This window comes from Dreissena polymorpha, chromosome 6 (assembly GCF_020536995.1).
Source record: "Dreissena polymorpha isolate Duluth1 chromosome 6, UMN_Dpol_1.0, whole genome shotgun sequence".
Classification (NCBI taxonomy): Eukaryota; Metazoa; Mollusca; class Bivalvia; order Myida; family Dreissenidae; genus Dreissena; species Dreissena polymorpha.
Window position 1 is genome coordinate 11010940 of NC_068360.1, and position 20246 is coordinate 11031185.

Genomic DNA, 20246 nt, shown 5'->3' on the forward strand with positions numbered 1-20246 from the left:
GTTCTGTAAAATTCGTGCTATACCAGTGTGTAATATAAACGCCTTATTAAAAAAATCAAATCCAATCCATAAAAACAAGCAATAAAAATAACTTATTGAGTAGTTAAGTATTCGGTAACCTACCATCCGGGACCGGTCCCGAGTTTGCGCATGCGTTGCATGTCTTTTTGCAGTGCTTGTGCATCCATTCGCTGTTGACTATGCACTCACCGTGCTCTTTCCACACGTCACACTTGGAGCGCTCGTAGTTGTCTTTGCATGTCGCTGTTGGACAGAACGATGTATGAGGTCATTACCACAGAAAATTATATGCCGGGGATGGAAGTTTCAATGATATACACAGTACCGACCGACAAGATTGTGGTAAAGTTTTGAATATAAAGACTTAATTAATCCAAATTATATGAACATGAAAGGTGAACAGCACTTAAAGTATAAGTGCTCAATGCAATACATATAATGAAAACGATATAATGATATATTGAAATACAGATTCGTATAATTTTCGAAATCAAACGTTATTTAGTTATGCTCAGATCTGCTCCTTCTTTTTTACGACTTCCAACGAAAACAATTATCAATCATAATATAACTAAAGGCGCAGGTATCGGTTTAATACTGGAATTGAATGTGACATTATCAAGAAGTTGACTTGCAAAAATATGGACAATATTGGTCTTCGTGTTTACTTTAGAATCTAAAGTAAACATGAAGGCCAATATGGACCATATTTTCGTAAGTTTAAATACTTTGATTGTTATTCATTGACGTTAAACATCTTAAATTTAGCTTATATATTTTATATTAGATGAGAACTAACATACATGAACCATCTTTGATTTAATAAGTGTTCTCCTGTTTTAAATGGAAACGAATGAAGTTTAGGTAAAATAACACATCTTTTGTATATTGTTTATCCGAAACATACCAAATGCAATAGACAATATTAGTAGCATAGCTGATTGTTAGTCTAGATCTAGTTTAGTAAAGCCCACTAAAAATTGGTGACTTTAATAACATGAGTTTTTTTTTGTATAATTGCAACAATTGAAAAATTGCAAAAATGACTTGATCCCATTTATAATCTTACATACATCTGAATAGAAAGACTAAATGTTGCTATTGGAAAGATACGTTTGAGTACAGTAAAATCTCTATTAATGAAAAACCGATGAAAGCCCCAATCCGTTGACACAAGCTTTATTAATGTTAGTTATATATTGTATTGATTATGTACAAGAAATATGTTACTTTCCGGTCAGTAGCATCGTATGTAACAACATTCAACATGTATATGTGCAATAATTTCGTTATAACGCATCTACTAATATCATTATCAATTTTTAATTAGTAACGTGGAACTGGCGTGTCACTCTATATTGCTGACAGATGTACGTAACGTTAAATAGGAATCAGGGTGCAGGATCACGTAACTTTGTTGGGTCCCCAATTAAAAGTTAATGGATGTAAACACATCGATGTTTAAGTCCATTTTTCTTAAGAATTTCAACTAGTGCTTAACAGACAGATTTGTATGCTGCTAATGGCAATGTGAAATACATCGGAATAACTTTAATAAGCCTATGTTCTTGTTAAAAAATGTTGTGTACTACACGGTTACGCTTCACGCAACGTGAAATTTTGATACTGATTTAAGACGTATTCAAGGATTAATTCTTAAACCGTAAGATATCGGCACAAACTGAAAGAAAAACTGTCTTTATGCACTAAAAGTGTTTGCAAAGGTATTTTAATAACTTGAGATATTTGCATATATAAATTTCTTAACGTCGTGTTTACATTCTGTCAGCCCGTGTGTAAACCCCTGAAAACCCGTTGATCCGGCACCCTGGAATTGGGATATTCTAAAGCTAAGTTAGGTGCAAGCATGTAAGCGGGAACTTTGAATGTTAACTTTGTCGCGTTTGAATAACATGGGTACAGTCACATATCATATGCAATACTCATGAATATCCATTGTTACGAAGCTTATATGGTGTTATATTCTATGGAAGCCTAAATCTACAGTGCATTGTTGACAAGCATGAAGCATTTGTATTGAAAAGAAAAAAAAACATTTTAAAAAGTGCAACATTCGCTTTAGTTGGTGATTAGTATTCAACACGGGATGTGGCGCATGTATTCAACATTCGCTTTAGTTGGTGATTAGTATTCTACACGGGATGTGGCGCATGTATTCAACATTCGCTTTAAGTTGGTGATTAGTATTCTATACGGGATGTGGCGCATGTATTCAACATTCGCTTTAGTTGGTGATTAGTATCCTATACGGGATGTGGCGCATGTATTCACCTACTGTCCAGTTCTGTGGATATAAGCTCGCAAATCTACATAACCACTGTCATGTCCAGAGGGCAATATGTGAACCTGAAAATCAGACGCGATGGCGTCATATTCTTGGTCATCCGAAAAGGAACATGATGATCCTTTGACGCTCATACAAGTTAGGAAAGCATTTAATTTTTAGAGGTATCCTCTATATAATTCTATGTTAAACAGGTGCCGTTTCCAGTTTTACCACATTGGCATTCTTTGAAGGAACTTTGTTGAGTATGACTAGATGATGTAACACACCAATTATAAAAGCCCTTGGCTTTGCGGTATCAGACAAGAAGATTGTTAACGTTTTTCCTAAGTCGATGCAAAACTGGTGACCCCAGAGCGGAGCAATTTTAACCCAAGGGGCATACTTTTAACAAACTCTATAGAAGAACTCAATATTCTGCTACATGACAAACATTAAACGTTTTGGTTGTAGACAATGTGATGTTTAAAGGTATTTATTTTATATTATTTAAATATATGGTTCCAGATGCAAATTTTTTAACCTTAAGGGCATAATGTGAACAATCTTTATAAAGAACCTCTAGGATAGGCTACTTGTCAAATATGAATGCCTTGGGTTTTGATGTTTCACAGAAAAAGATTTTTATGATTACTAAAACTGATGAACCCCGGGGCAGGGACAGTTTTGACTCCGTTGGCATAATTTTAGAGAACCTTTAAATGATGTTTTATACCAAATACGTTAGCCTTTTGCTTCCCGGTTTCAGACAAGAAGTTTTTGAACTGTATAGCTTATATTAGTACATGCAAAACTGGAGACCCTCCTCGCGGAGCAAGTTTTCATCCTAAGGCAAATATTTGAACAAACTATCTAGAAGACCAAAAAACGGCGCTTCTAATCAAGTATTAATGTGGGCATTGAGCTTTCAGAGGAGACGTCGTTTTCAAGTTTTCTTTAAAAAACGTGTAGGGCCCTGTAGCTTAATTTTTAATTAAGTCGTGTTCTGAGAAAACTGGGCATAATGCATGTGCGTAAAGTGTCGTCCCAGATTAGCCTGTGCAGTCCGCACAGGCTTATAAGGGACGACACTTTCCGCTTTTATTGTATTTTTAGTTTCAAGGAAGTCGCTCCTTACTGAAAATCAAGTTTAGGCGGAAAGTGTCGTCCCTGATTAGCCTGTGCGGACTGCACAGGCTAACCTGGGATGACACATTACGCACATGTATTAAGCCCAGTTTTCTCAGAACAAGGCTCAATTAAACCATTTTCATAAAGGACCAGTCAATGTCAACTCCAGAGATGTTTCGTCAAAGTTTAGGAGGATATATTTTTTGAAGGAAATGCTGACGGACGCACGCGCTCGCGCATGCATGGCCGCTATAAGGGACGACGTCCATCACGGTTTCTTAATAGCTCACCATTAGAACGTTGTGTTCGGGCGAGCTTACGAGAAAAAATGCCTAGCCGGAAATAAAACGACAAAATTACGTGATAATACTGGTTGAATATCAAAAACACAAATACAAATGTGAGCCTGCAAATTTTACTAAATGACATCATAATCATAGTTATTAATAAACCAACAACAATATGTAGGCCTGAAAATGAGACAACATCATGTCAGCGTTGTGGAAATGCAATAGCATAGCATACGGAAACGTATATGGTACACCCCAATAATGTGGTCATGCGAGAATAATTTATATCGACTTACTGTGAAATAACATGGAATGTCGACATAGTTTTGTAGCTTTTCCCACCTTAATTTTACTCGTCATAACGACACTAAGTTGAAGTCTCGACGTAAATGTTTCCGGCTTTTCCCGAAAATATATTTGGTCGACATGATCTAAGTCGACAAATGTACATACTTTTTGGCGTCATGCTCTTGTGAAAATGACTTGCCATCATAGTTTTAGTCGGCACGTTGAGTTATTTTTTACGCCATGATACCATTTTCATATCGTGTCGTCGTAGAATTTTGACATCATCACATTATTGCAACATTGGTTCATGACTTCCGGCGTCGAACAGATTTTTCGTTTCTGGTATACTCTTTCGAAACACGCAAGACCTCAGACAGTCCATTTTTATAGCAGGAATGCTTGGTATAAAGGTAAAAATAACATATACTGTTTGCAAACAATAAATATTAATGTGTTTGTTGGGTTTTACGAGAATTTACAGAGCTTAAATCTCGATTGATTCATTTAAATTTTTCTCTTTAACTTATACATGCAAAACGTGTGTTTAACGACTCACAACTTTTTTATATTGCAGATTTGTGTCTTAATGGCACTGATATATGTTTACTCATCGTTAGCTGTACTTTCAAATCAAGAAAGGGATGTTTGGATTTCGCGTTATCACAAACAGGGCTATACGCGTATGGATATATGTGGATTCTTGCTTTTCCTACACAACACTGCTCTCAGTTTGAGTCCACTGAAACGGATAATGCGAAGATTAAGGCTCAAAAGACGCAACGCGTCGTCTCCTCTTCCAGATGTTATACGAGCGATTTGTTCAGTATATAAAAGAGGAATGGCTGAATGTGGTTATAAACCTATATTGAAACTGGTCAACACAACCACAAATGTCAAAGTAACCCAAGAAACAACATGGTGTGTATTGAAGGTAATTGATCCTGAGGGTGTTGCTCTCAGGTCTTAACATCGCCTGCGACGCAGAGTCTATACCAATAAAGGTCCTAATTTTACAATACACATTGATGGGTATGATAAACTAATGCCTTTTGGAATTGCTATACACGGGGCGGTTGATGGGTTTTCCAGATGCATATTATGGCTGGAGGCATGTTATTCGAATAATGACCCTCGAATTATCGCGGGCTTCTTTGTTAACTTTGTGAAACGGATTGGTCGCGTTCCACGTCTGGTTCGTGGCGATGCAGGGACAGCAAACGTTTGGGTACGGGCTATGCAGATAGCGTTTAGGTTTAATGACAGAGATAAAATGTCTTGCATGAACAGTTACATGACTGGGAGATCCACTGGCAATCAAAGAACGTTTTTGGGTAAATTTAAGAGTCAGTTTTACTGTTTTTTGGATTACAGTTTTAAGGATATGGTAGACAGACAGCGGCTTGCTTCGGATTGATGATCCTGTGCATTTAGAATGCTTGAGATTCTGTTTCATACCATAAATACAACGTGATCTGAACTCTTTCACCCAACTATGGAATTCTCATCGGATTCGGCAGCAAAAACATGTGGAAGCACCAAATGGGATACCGATGGAAATGTACTACCAGTCTGAGGCGTATGGAACCCGAGATTTTTCATTTCGGCTTCTTTGCGAATTGGAAACCATTGATCGTATTCAAGAGAGATACTTTGTAAAGAAACCGCATTTTGGGTGTTAAGATGACTTCATACCCGTCCTAAAACATGTGTGTGAAATGCAGCGGGAGCAACTGCCAATTACTGAATGGATTGAAAGTGCGACTTCTTTGTTATTGGCCTTGACTGAAATATTGGATGGTTACTAATTACATATGCAAAAATATATGCTTAAAGAAGTGGTTATAGTTTGCAAATTTAATCGTTTAGTTAGTTTAGTTCAAGTAAGTTTCGTTTCGAGTTTTATTTACAATGTGTCGATAAGCAACACAAAATTTATATTCTTGTTATTGGAATTGATCATGAAGTAGTTAAACGTTGTTTGTTTTTCTTTGCAAAAATAAATTCACATTGTTGTACACATTTACAGACATTGCAAACTTTGCAAAACATATTAATCATGTTCTTCATTTCATTGTTATATTACAAAAAAATTGATGAAACGTCACTAATTGTTTGAAAACATGGCGGTCATTTAGTTATGAAATCCTCGTAAATTGTGGAATGGTTTTAACATTTCATTTCAAACTTAAACGAAACAACTGTTGTAAATCTTATATTTAATATTAACACGGGCGCAAATATATGATATTTTTACTGTGTATTTTCATACTCGATTCTTTGTTCCTGAAACTCCAGTGTATATAGTACATGTTTGAAATAAATGTTCATACTGCAATTCGAACTTTATTTTTTTTTCGAATGGTCAAATAAATCGTTTTTAAGGAAATGGAAAATTATTTAAATGTGACACAAAATTGAGCTGATCAATTTTAGGGCTAGTTAGTGTGATCGGTCTTTCTTCGTCGTCCGTCAAAATTTTCACTAAAGCAAAATCACCTACTCAGCTGTGTCAATAAAACCAAAACATGTACAGTCTTCAGAGCTAGTATATATATATACTCAACCGGATTATTTATGTGTTATTGTAAGCGAATTATGCATTTAATCGCCAATTATATGTGCAGTGATCATTGTAAAACGACAAAAATTCACGGCGAATATAAAAAAAACGATTGACTTTAATTTCATTTTATTTTTCTTGCAGTTGATTACATAATGACAATTTCCCTATGTTTCACTAGTGTGCATTATTCTGATTGGCTATAGTATATCATTTGACTGGGCGTTAAAATTCAATGAATCGAGTTGCCTCCACGAAGCGCACGAGGAAATCGAGCGTGGGACTACTTGGATTAATTATGCCATGTGCGACATGTACACAGTCGAAACTGCGTATTGGAAAAGGAGGCGCTTACTAAATTCATGCACGAATAAATCCCAAATTATATCGTCTTTTAGCCGAACCATTGAAAACTTATGCACCTGCAGAATGACAATTGTAATTACATGTATAAGAATTGAAACGCTCGTTTCTTCGCTTCATCGATGTAAGTAGGTAAGTTTTGGTATTTAATTCGGCTTTATGCAAATTAGTTTCTCACAAAAAAACATGCACATTTTTATCTAGAGACAACTTAACATCTTACATTTAAAAGACCGGAAAGCGCGTTCAAGATAACATCTTAATAGCTGCAGTGAAGTATCAAGCAGATACTATAATGGTGAGCATTAAAATCCGATTCAATAAAAACTTTATTCAGATTTAACAAAAGTTGAGCTTAAAATCTTCGCACAGAAGCTGATCATTAAAATTATAAATCTCTAATTCTAAATATCAAATTTAAAAAGACGATTTAAAAAACAACCTAACAGCTAATGAGTTTCAAACTGTTCTTCAGTATTTATTCAGAAAAAGTAAGACAAATGAAAACAAAGTTAAAGACATATCACTTTCTGAAATGGTCAGAAGTGGGTGGGGTAATGTAAAACAATCATTCCTTATATTAACATTGTATTATGAAGTTTGAAGAACATGGTGCACAATTAAAATAGCATATACTTCAGTGATACATGAACCAGTTCTAATGAAATCTTTCAAAAATAGTAAATAATAACATGTTTTCACCTATAAACCACTTTCTTCTTGTACTTTGGAAGTCCTTATTGTTTTGTTTTGTTCATAAATCCATTGACACGAGCTGGAACCTACACTACTGTAGAAGATAATTTTAGAGTATTATTAAATATAACGGACTAAAAAAAGGACTTCCAAAGTAAAAATGTGATTATTTACTCTTTTTGAAAGATTTCATTTTTCATTTCATTGGTTAATGTATCACTGAAGTATATGTTATTTTAGTTCTGAATATTGTTTCAAACTTAATATAAGAATGCTAATATGAGGAATTATTATTTGACATTACTCCAACCACTTCTGACTATTTCAGAAAGTGATACGTCCTTAAACAACAAAACAAGTAACACGAAAAAGAGGGCTAAGAGGCCCTGGGTCGCTAATCTGAGGGAATGAGATGAAAAGAAAAACAAGCTAACTCGTGTGCAAATAATTCAGAACATTTATATGACAAAGGCTGACTTCAAGTCAAGGTTAAGGTCTTCCAAAGTATTTAATATAAGAAAATTATTCGACCCCCTGGTTTTTAATACTGATTGACCAGATCCATATAACAATACAAAAGTGTCAAGGAAACAAAAGTTTTGACCAAAGTTCATGAAGATTGGGCTAAAAATGCAACTTCACATGTTTACATTATAAACAAAAAGAGAAAACTGCCCCACCCCCTGACGGCCAATTTTTTTCCCCACCTATCAGTACCGATTTCGAACTTGTCTGAAAAATCAAACATACCAATTTTCTGACTAAGTTTCATAATGATTGGCAAAAAAAGTGACTTTAAGGGTGTTTACAAGCTTCTTTTACTACATAAAATATTTGGAAAATGACCCCACGGTTGCCATGTTTTTGATGGACCAGAACCAGTTTCAAACAAACTATACATTTAGAGAAAACTGCCCTGAAAGCCATATTTTCCCACCGATCTTGACCATTTTCAAACTCGTCCATGATATCAATAAAACCAATATTCTGATCAAGTTTCATGATAGGGAAAACATGTGACTAACATGGTAACTTTATAGCCATGTCCGGAAAACTGCCCCGCCCCCCTGGCGGCCATGTTTTTCAACCGACCAGAACCATTTTCGTACTCAATAAGCGACATATCATTTACACAAACATTTTGGCAAAGTAAATGTGACTTCTAGAGTATTCACAAGGTCTTTATTTTTTACCAAATGACCTTGTTTTCGACCCCACATGACCAGTTAAGAACTCAGTTGAGGTACGATTTGGACAAATGTCCTGACAAAGTTTCATGAAGATCGGACAAGAAATGCGGTTTCTAGTGTTCACAAGGCAAAGGTTCACGACGGACACAGGTCGATCAAACATCACCATGAACACTTAAGTGCTTATGTGAGCTAAACACTGGGCAGCCAATTTGTTGACATAGGCATTGAAAGGACCAATAGCTGTTGAAGGACGGAGCGCTCTACTTTTCCGTCACTTACGTACGTACGTACGTACGTACGTACGTATGTATGTAGCGCTCTACATTTCCGTCACTTACGTACGTACGTACGTACGTGCGTACGTACGTATGTACGTACGTACGTACGTACGTACGTATGTATGTATTTATGTAAGTATGTATGTATGTATGTATGTATGTATGTATGTATGTATGTATGTATGTATGTATGTATGTATGTATGTATGTATGTATGTATGTATGTATGTATGTATGTATGTATGTATGTATGTATGTATGTATGTATGTACGTATGTACATTTGTGACCATTTGCGCATCTTGGTACTTCTATATTTTTTAATACAAATTCAATTAGTGGCTGCTGAGTGCAGAAACCTAAAAAGTCATACCTTATAGTGCCTATGGCATCAAAGGGCAATAACTCATCGAATCAGAATGGTTAACATTGACATGAATAACATTGTTTTGTAGTTTCATTAAAATATTTTCAGAATTATAGAAATGGTTAAAGTTGAAAAAAACAACATTTGAACGTCCATCATTTGGAGAAAAATATATCATAAACATACAAACATTATGGGCAATAACTCATCGAATCAGAATGATTACATTGGCATGAATAACAGTGTTTTGTACTTTCATTCAAATGTTTTGAGAATTATAGAAATGGTTAAAGTTGAATAAAGAAGAGCTGTCTCCATGAAATGACATATGCCCCTGAAAAATGCTTTGATAGATTTATGAGCATTTTTCGAAACCTAAACGCTGATTTTGAAACCTAAACGCGGACCGTAAGTTCAAGGTCAAGGTAAAAGGGGTCAAAAATTGTGTGCGTATGGTAAGGTCTTGTTCATATACGCATGCTTACCAAATATGAAGGTTACATCTGAAGCGACATAGAAGTTATGAGCATGTTTTGAAATCCTAACGCGTATTTTAAAACCCAAACGCGGACTCTTAGTTCAAGGTCAAAGACAAAGGGGTCAAAATTTGTGTGCGTATGGAAATGCCTTGTTCATATACACATGCATACCAAATATAAAGGTTACATCTGAAGTGACATAAAAGTAATGAGCATTTTTCAAAAAAGTATGACGGACAGTCCGATCACTATATGCCCTCCTTCGGGGCATAAAAAACAAAAACATTTGACCTCCATCATTTGAAGAATAATATATCGTAACCATACTAACATTAAGATAACAAGCAAATTCCTTGAATTGATATCCCTGCCAAATAAATTGTGTTTATGGATGGGTGTAGAACTAAAAGAAAAGATATAAGTGAATGGTTGTGCCTTTTCTCAATTATTTTTTATAACTCATTTGATGGGTTTGCAGACAATATAATGCAGTTATTACAAAATCCTTTGATGCATAGTAAATGAATAACCTAATAATGAATCAAATTTGTGACCTTTGACCTCAATGTGTGACCTTGACCTTAGACCCTAGGATTATGGGTGTTGAATGTGAACACCCCCTGATGATTGAGATCAACTATGGCAAGTTTCATGGCTCTGACTCATGTGTTAATGGAGATAAAGCTCTAAGCTTATATTAAAAAGCATTTTTTTTTCAAGATATAAATGGCCATTATTCCATTATTTACAGATGGTGTACAGTGCCATTTTGCGTGCATCATCCTCTTATCCATATATATACTCATACCAAGTTTCAATAAAATCCGCCACAGCACTTCCAAGGTATGGCTCCGGACACAAAAGTGCCGGTAGGACGGACGGACGTTATAGCGCCATGTCAACATTATGTTTCTTGCAATTCATCAAGATATATGTCGTCATACAGTAAACAACACAGAAATAGTTAAATTTACAAGACGGCTAAAGGTTAAAATATCGTCAGAGATTTAGGCTCTTATGTCAACATGCGGGTTGTTTAAGTCTTGACAACTTATCTTATGTCGACAAATCAACATAATTTTAGGCGTCATGCTCTTTTGAAAATGACTTGCAATCGTATTTATAGTCGACACGATGAGTTATATTCGACGACATGACACCTTTTTCATATCATGCCGTCATATAATGTTTACATCATCACAGTATAAGGGTGTACCATATACGTTTCCATACATAGCATGAGTATGTGTACGCGACAAATATTCAAGGTTTTTCTACGGAAACGTATATGGTACACCCCAATAATGTGGTCATGCCGGAATAATTTATATCGACTGACTGTGAAATAACATGGTATGTCGACATAGTTTTGTAGCTTTTCCCACCTTAATTCTACTCGTCATAACGACATTAAGTTGAAGTCTCGACGTAAATGTTTCCGGCTTTTCCCGAAAACATATTTGGTCGACATGATCTAAGTCGACAAATCTACATAATTGTTGGCGTCATGCTCTAGTGAAAATGACTTGCCATCATAGTTTTAGTCGACACGATGAGTTATTTTTAAGCCATGAAACCTTTTTCATATCATGTCGTCGTAGAATTTTGACATCATCCCATTATTGCAACATTGGTTCATGACTTCCGGCGTCGAACAGATTTTTAGTTTCTGGTATATTCTTTCGAAACACGCAAGACCTCAGACAGTCCATTTTTACAGCAGGAATGCTTGGTATAAAGGTAAAAATAACATGCAATGTTTGCAAACAATAAATATTAATGCGTTCGTTGGGTTTTATGAGCATTTAGAGAGCTTAAATCTCGATTGATTCATTTAGATATTTCTCATCAACTAATACATGCAAAACGTGTGTTTAACGACTCACAACTTTTTTATATTGCAGATTTGTGTCTCAGTGGCACTGATATATGTTGACTCATCGTTAGCTGTACTTTCAAATCAAGAAAGGGATGTTTGGATTTCGCGTTATCACATACAGGGCTATACGCGTCTGGATATATGTGGATTCTTGCTTTTCCTACACAACACTGCTCTCAGTTTGAGTCAACTGAAACGGATACTGCGTATGTAAAGGGCTCAAAAGACGCAACGCGTCGTCTCCTCTTCCAGACGTTAAACGAGCGATTCGCTCAGTATATAAAAGAGGGATGGTATGTTATTCGAATAATGACCCTCGAATTATCGCGGGCTTCTTTGTTAACTTTGTGAAACGGATTGGTCGCTTTCCACGTCTGGTTCGTGGCGATGCAGTGACAGAAAACGTTTGGGTACGGGCTATGCAGATAGCGTTTAGGTTTAATGACAGAGATAACATGTCTGGAATGAACAGTTACATGACTGGGAGATCCACTGGCAATCAAAGAATTGAACGTTTTTGGGTAAATTTAAGAGTAAGTTTTACTGTGTTTTGGAGGAACTATTTTAAGGATATGGTAGACAGCGACTTGCTTCGGATTGATGATCCTGTGCATTTAGAATGCTTGGGATTCTGTTTCATACCATTAATACAACGCGATCTGAACCCTTTCACCCATCTATGGAATTCTCATCGGATTCGGCAGCAAAGACATGTGGAAGCACCAAATGGGATACCGATAGTAATGTACTACCAGCCTGAGGCGTATGGAACCCGAGATTTTTCATTTCGGCTTCCTTGCGAATTGGAAACGATTGATCGTATTCAAGAGAGATACTTTGTAAAGAAACCACAGTTTGGATGTAAAGATGACTTCATACCCGTCCTAGAACATGTGTGTGAAATGCAGCGGGAGCAACTGCCAATTCATGAATCGATTGAAAGTGCAACTTCTTTGTTCTTGGCCTTGAATGAAATATTGGATGGTTACTAATTACATATGCAAAAATATATGCTTAAAAAAGTGGTTATATTTTGCAAATTTCGTTTAGTTCAAGTAAGTTTCGTTTCCAGTTTTATTTACAATGTGTCGATAAGAAACACAAAATTGATATTATTGTTATTGGAATTGATCATGAAGTAGTTAAACGTTGTTTTTTTTTCTTTGCTAAAATAAATTCACTCATATTGTTGTACACATTTACAGACATTGCAAACTTGGCAAAACAGATTAATCATGTTCCTCATTTCATTGTTAGATTGCAAAAGAATGAATGAATGAAACGTTACTAATTGTTTGAAAACATGGCGGTCATTTAGTTATGAAATCCTCGTAAAGTGTGGAATGTTCCTTTCAAAATATGGTTCTTTCTAAAGATTTATTAACATTTCATTTCAAACTTCAATATATGAAACGAAACGACTGTTGTAAATCTTATATTTAATATTAACACGGGCGCAAATAATGATATGTTTATTTAGTATTTTCTTACTTGATTTGCTGTTACTGAAACTGTAGTGTATACATGTATAGTACATGTTTGAAATAAATGTTCATACTGCAATACGATCTTTATTTTGTTGAATGGTCAAATAATTCGTTTTTGAGGAAATGGAAAATTATTCAAATGTGACACAAAATTGGGCTATTTGTAGATCAATTTTAGGGCTAGTTAATGTGATTGTTCTTTCTTCGTCGTCCGTCAAAATTTTCACTAAAGCGAAATCACCGACTCAGCTGTGTCAATATTACCAAAACATGAACAGTCTTTAAAGCTAGTAAGGTTGTTGTTTGCTTTTTTTCCATATGATATCCACATCGCACATTATTTATCAAAATATTTTCAAAAATGTGAATTATTTGGTTTATATGGTCCGCTATAGATCGGTCTATGTTCTGACCCTATATATATATATATATATATATATATATATATATATATATATATATATATATATATATATATATATATATATATATATATATATATATATAGATTATAATAAATTATTAGATTATATATACATATAATATGTATGTATTAATATATACAATTGTCTGCATTCATTATTTCGGTTCCTTATCTAAAAGTCTTAAAAAAGCATTTTCGGACTTGATGTATATATTAACAACATCCGTACAAGCTTAATTGTAATTGTAACATCAAAAACCCACGTTAAAGGCATATCATGAATGTCGTAGGCGTTTATCTATTTAGTTATTTTTTCATCAAACATTTAGTTTTTTCTATTATTTTAGAATCGGATCTACCCAATAAATATACGCGAAATATCAAAGGGTAGTGTAAACATATTACAGCGGGTATTTGTGATATGTTGTTAAATAGAGACACGCTATTATATGCAATTAGTGTATTTAAATGACCATTTACGAATTTGGATCAATACGATGCGATGGTATTTCCTGTTAAGCTACTTTTGTATATCCCTAGTTGGTTGTTATTTAGTTGACCGATTTTGAAACTCAGTAGCATCTTTATCCGAAATGGACCAGATGCAATAAGTGTATTAAAATGACCATTTACGTGACCATTCAGATAAAACCAATGCGATGGTATTTCTTGATAAGCTGCTTTTGTGGGTGACCGATGGCCGATTTTGTATCGCAGTAGCATCTTTTACCGAAATAAACCAGATTTCCGATTGAACCTGAACAATTAATGTAAGATTGAGATAGCAATTGTATTCATGGTCGTACACAATCAAAGTAATCTTTAAAGATAGAACGTGATTTATGATAAAGGAAACACCATCCAGTTCAACCGTGGCGAGTAAATTTGAATTTGACATTGGCTTAGGGGAAAATGTTTTGTAAAATAAGAAACTGTTAATATACTTAGCCGGTAATTAGTTTAATCTTTGTAGGTCATTTGAAACTGTCTTTCATGAATCTTATAAATATTCCATGTCGTATACAAACAAGCTTACTGAAAGAAAAGAGCCATTTACTAAGCATATGGTCGAGTAAATCACGTGTTCCGTAATTTTAAAAAAGGTTCTCGTTTTAATGTCCAAGCAGATGTGCAATTATTATTTTTTGATACATTTTATTCACAAACCCCAAGCATCCTATTCGAATATGTAATTGATGTGAGAGAATCGCAAGTTATAAATTATCAATATGACTATAGGAAGCACACCGTTTCAGTCTTAAAATGTTTAAATTCTTGTCATTCAACAAAGTTATGATTTGTTCAATAGTAAACAAGAAACATGTCCTGAAAAATAAAGTTGTTACTAGATTTACCAGAAGTGATACATAACAAAAATCAGGCGCGAATAAAATATTATTTGATACGCGTAAATCATCAACCTTTGCAAACCGATAACAACCCCTTCAAACTGGTCACTATATAATATAGTAACGTGTTATTGTCAGGGATACAATTTAAACACGGCCGTGATACTGTGAAAGTCTGTGGCAAAATAAAATATGTCATCATTTATCAGGCAATCTCTTAGATGGCCAATTTTAAATTTAATCTTACCTTAACCCATTTATGCCTAGCGTCTAGAAAAAAAGGCCTTTGCAAACAGCGTAGACCAAGATGAGACGCCGCATGACGCGTAGTCTCATCAGGGTCTGCGCTGTTTGCTAAAAGGAATTTCTGTAAGAAATATTCTAAATATAGAAATAAATATACCAGACATCCCTAATTTTGGGAATAAATCGATCCAATTTAGTAGGATGGGAGAGTCCACTAGGCATAAATGGGTTAATCTGATACAATTAGGATAGCCACTGAAATATGTATGTGCACACATTACAGGTGAACATTTTGGACCAGGACACGTGTCAGTTGTGGAAATGTTATCCTAAATAGGAATGAAATACTGTTGAAAACGGTGAAAAATCTTACAAATGAAAAACAAAACAAAAACAATCAAAAGAACAAATGCCTTTGTTTATTGCAGACTTCTACAGAATAGTATTATCGCATGTTTAACGATTAAAACACTCAACGAAAAAGAGCAATGCACGTGAAACAGAAATATGTAATTATTAGAAACACACTTTAAATTAACTTTACAAATCAATAAAACCGCAGGGTTTATATTAACGCTTAAGAACCTGGCACTTTTAGGGGATTGTACAAATTCTCATCTTAATATAAGCCTTGTTCTGAGAAACTGGGCTTAATGCATTTGCGTAAAGTGTCATTACAGATAAGCCTGTGCAGTCCGCACAGGCTAATCAGTGACAATACTTTCCGCCTAAACTTTATTTTCGGTAAGGAGGGACTTCCTTGAAACTAAAAATACCATAAAAGCGGAAAGTGTCGTCGCACATGCATTTTGCCCAATTTTCTCAAAACAAGGCTCAAATATTCTTACTTTAGAAGCTGACTCTCGTCGTGGAAATCTGTCATAGCTCATCTAAGTTTATACACATTCTGTAACTCTTGTAACTGTCCTTAGTAAAGGAATGATACATTGGAACTGATCTTAGTGTCTTCATGCTTGTAACATACTTGGTATTTATAAAATAATAATCGGAGACAATTTTTAATAAATCTTTTATCACAACACCCATAATTTCATAAATAGGATTCTGGAATTGTGGAGATTATTTATAGATGTTTAATTATAAAGAATATAATGTAATATATGTTAAATTATAGAGAAAATAATGGTTTAAATAACATTATAGAATATTAATTTAAATATTTACCAAATGATAAGAGAAAGTCATTAAGTTTACATTAAAACGTACCACGGTTATCACGGTGCAAATGAAAACGTGACTGCCTATAGGTATATACTTTAAGATGTCAAACAAGATTAGTTATGAAACACATAATTTCTGTCAAACACCTGCCGACCGCTTCATTAAATCGGAACATAATGCAAATTAAAACGTGACTGCCTATAGGTATATACTTTAAGATGTCAAACAATATTAGTAATGAAACACAGTCCGAATATACTTATCTTGAAAAGCCATCAAAAATATTCGACATGTTCATATAAGATAATTTCTGTAAAGCACCTGCCGACCGCTCATTAAATCGGAACATAAGAGAGTCGGTCAACCGACATATTAATAATGGCAAATCAAAAATGTATACAGCCTGTTTGGTCAGTTTGATTTTTCATGGTTCTAAAAAGACAAGAAAGTAGAGCAGTCACGTTTTCTTGTCGTGGCGGCCATATTGTTCGCCGTGCTGTAAAAATGAATTACACGTACATTAGCCAGCGTTGTTTTAGACAATATTCAACAGAAATAAATCACGATGAAAAGAGAAATGAACTTTGTTTGTTACTGTATGTTTTCCACGAACAATGTGTAATTTCGTTACATGCTTAAGAGCTTGAACCTGGTCATAAAATGCGCCGCTTCTCAGCAAAGATTCTTCACTCGAATCATACCATGGATCTCCTACTGCTTGCTTTTAATGCTCGGCATTTAATAATGTTATAACTACTTCTGATTTAAGTACAATTTAAATAACTTGGTTTTGATATAACTGTTATCGCTTCTACTTTGTGTACTTGATTTTCTTATGCATAATATATTGCAATTATTACTGCTGCTTATACTACTACACACATTAATCATGATTTTTATTGAACAAGGGACCAAACACAAACCATATTTTGATTGAGATAATTTTTGTCTGTAATAAGACATGTATTTGTTTATCGTACATGATTTTTTTTAAAGTCTAAGACGACAGAGGCATGGATGTATTTACAGTGAGAATTAATACCTTGTTATTGACATCAATGTTTGTGCTCATAAAAAACAGATACACGCGGATATCACCCGTTAAACGATAAGGCAAGAGAGATAACTGCGTACTTACATTATATAATATTTTTGAATTACGTCCTTTGATTTGTATTTCTGCTTCTTATTACAATACTTATTATATGACCCTATATAATAATGTTATTTGAATACAATATTTCGTAGAAGTATTTTTCTTAAAAATAAGAAGGTACGTTATTAAAGGTCCTTGAATATGTTGGGCTACCAAAATATTTATCTGGAAGTTTAGCGGGTAAAATGCAAATTTGATAATTTTTCGTACACTGAGCCACTGCATGTATATATATACTCAACCGGATTATTAATGTGTTATTGAAAGCGAATTATGCATTTAATCGCCAATTATACGTGCAGTCATAATTGTAAAACGACAAAAATGAACGGCGAATATAAAAGTAACGCTTGACTTTAAAGCGGGTATATACGATTATTTATATGTGTTTAATTGTAATATATTGATACAATATGTTACAATTACACAAAATAGGCAATAAAAATTATACATTAAAGCCGAATTTCATAAAATGAAGCAAAGACAAATTAGCGGCCCGAGCCGATTGTGACGTACATATTTTCCTACAATAACCGAAGCATTCGTCTTTGTATTAGGATTGGAGTTAGTGTTCGTGTGTCGTATGAATAGATATCGTTGCAGGAATTCAAATAAACCGTTAAACTAAGTTTAGTTTCACATCGTACATGTATGATATACATGCTGGCAAATTCGGCTGTACAGCCGTTTTCAATTTCAGAATTAAATATCTGGCTTATTTCGCATTTTTCGACACATGTTCTTCTTAACTTTTATTTAAATTTATATTGAAATATATGTATAATACGTTTTTTTTACACATTTTATATACATTCATAAATATTTGACAAAATCGTATATACCCGCTTTAATGGAATTTTATTATTCTTGCAGTTGATTACATAATTACAAGTGTCCTATGTTTCACTAGTGTACATTATTCTGATTGGCTATAGTATATCATTTGACTGGGCTTTAATATTCAATGAAGTGAGTTGCCTCTGCGAAGCGCACGAGTAAATCAAGCGTGGGACTACTTGGATTAATTATGCCACGTGCGACATGTACATAGTCGAAACTGCGTATTGGAAAAGGAGGCGCTAACTAAATTCGTGCACGAATAAATCCCAAATTATATTGTCTTTTAGCCAAACCATTGAAAACACATGCACATGCAGACTGATATTGTTATTACATGTATTAGAATTGAAACGCTCTTTTTTCGCTTCATCGATGTAAGTAGGTTAGTTTTGGTATTTAATTCGGCTTTATGCAAATTAGTTCCTTACCAAAAAACATATACATTTTCAACTGGGGACAACTAAACATCTTACATTTAAAAGACCGAAAAGCGCGTTCAAGATAACACTTCAATAGCTGCAGTGAAGTATCAATCAGATACTATAATGGTGAGCATTACAATCCGATTAAAAAAAAACTTTATTCAGATTTAACAAAAGTTGAGCTTCAAATCTTCGCATAGAAGCTGATAATTTAAATAATAAATCTCTTATTCTAAATATCAAATTTAAAAAGATGATTTATAAAACAACATAACAGCTAATGAGTTTCAAACTGTTCTTCAGTATTTATTCAGAAAAAGTAAAACAAATGAAAACAAAGTTAAGGACATATCACTTTCTGAAATGGTTAGAGGTGGGTGGGATAATGTAATTGCTTATATTAACATTATGTTATGAAGTTTGGAACAATGTGCACAATTAAAATAACATATACTTCAGTGATACATGAACCAGTTCTAATGAAATCTTTCAAAAAGAGTCAATAATAACATGTTTTCACCTTATAAACCACTTTCTCCTTGGGCTTTGGAAGTCCTTTTTTTATTGTTTTGTTCATAAATCCATTGACACCAGTTGGAACCTACACTACTGTAGAAGATAATGTTAGAGAAAGGATACTTTTGTGCAAGAAAAAAATGTAAACAACTAGAGTAAAAAAAGTACACTTGAAAAAGTATGGTGGGCCAGAAATGATGTTAATTAAATCCCTTTAATTTTATAGCGTATGTTAGTACTATAAAGATAATGACATATCAATGTGTTTGTTAAAGTGATATTTCACGCTGTTTCCAAAAGTTTCAATCAAATTTATATTTGTCATCCTGGTCAACCATACTTTTTCCAACTATTTTTAGACTCAATTTGTTTACATTTTTCTTAAAAAAAAATAATTTGTTCAGTGTTTCTAGTATGTTAAATTTAATCATACTTTAATATTATCTTCTACAGTAGTGTAGGTTCCAGCTGTTGTCAATGGATTTATGAACAAAAAAAACAAAATAAGGACTTACAACGCCCAAAAAGAAAGTGGTTTATAAGGTGAAAACATGTGATTTTTTACTCTTTTTGAAAGATTTCATTACAACTGGTTCATGTATCATTTAAGTATATGTTATTTTAGTTCTGCATATTGTTCCAAATTTAATATAGAATGCTAATATGAGGAATTATTATTTGACATTACTTCAACCACTTCTGACTATTTCAGAAAGTGATATCTCCTTAAACAACAAAACAAGTAACACAAACAAGAGGGCAAAGAGGCCCTAGGTCTCTCACCTGAGGGAATGAT

At 34.1% G+C, this 20246-nt stretch overlaps 1 protein-coding gene across 1 annotated transcript in view; it reads right to left on the reverse strand.

Moving 5' to 3' along the window:
• LOC127834238 (zinc metalloproteinase nas-14-like) overlaps window positions 1-20246 on the reverse strand; it is a 34660-nt gene that overhangs the window by 9663 nt on the left and 4751 nt on the right. The window contains exon 6 of the mRNA XM_052359919.1: window positions 120-264. Within this exon, the coding sequence (XP_052215879.1) occupies window positions 120-264 (145 nt within the window). The remainder of the gene's footprint in view (window positions 1-119; window positions 265-20246) is intronic.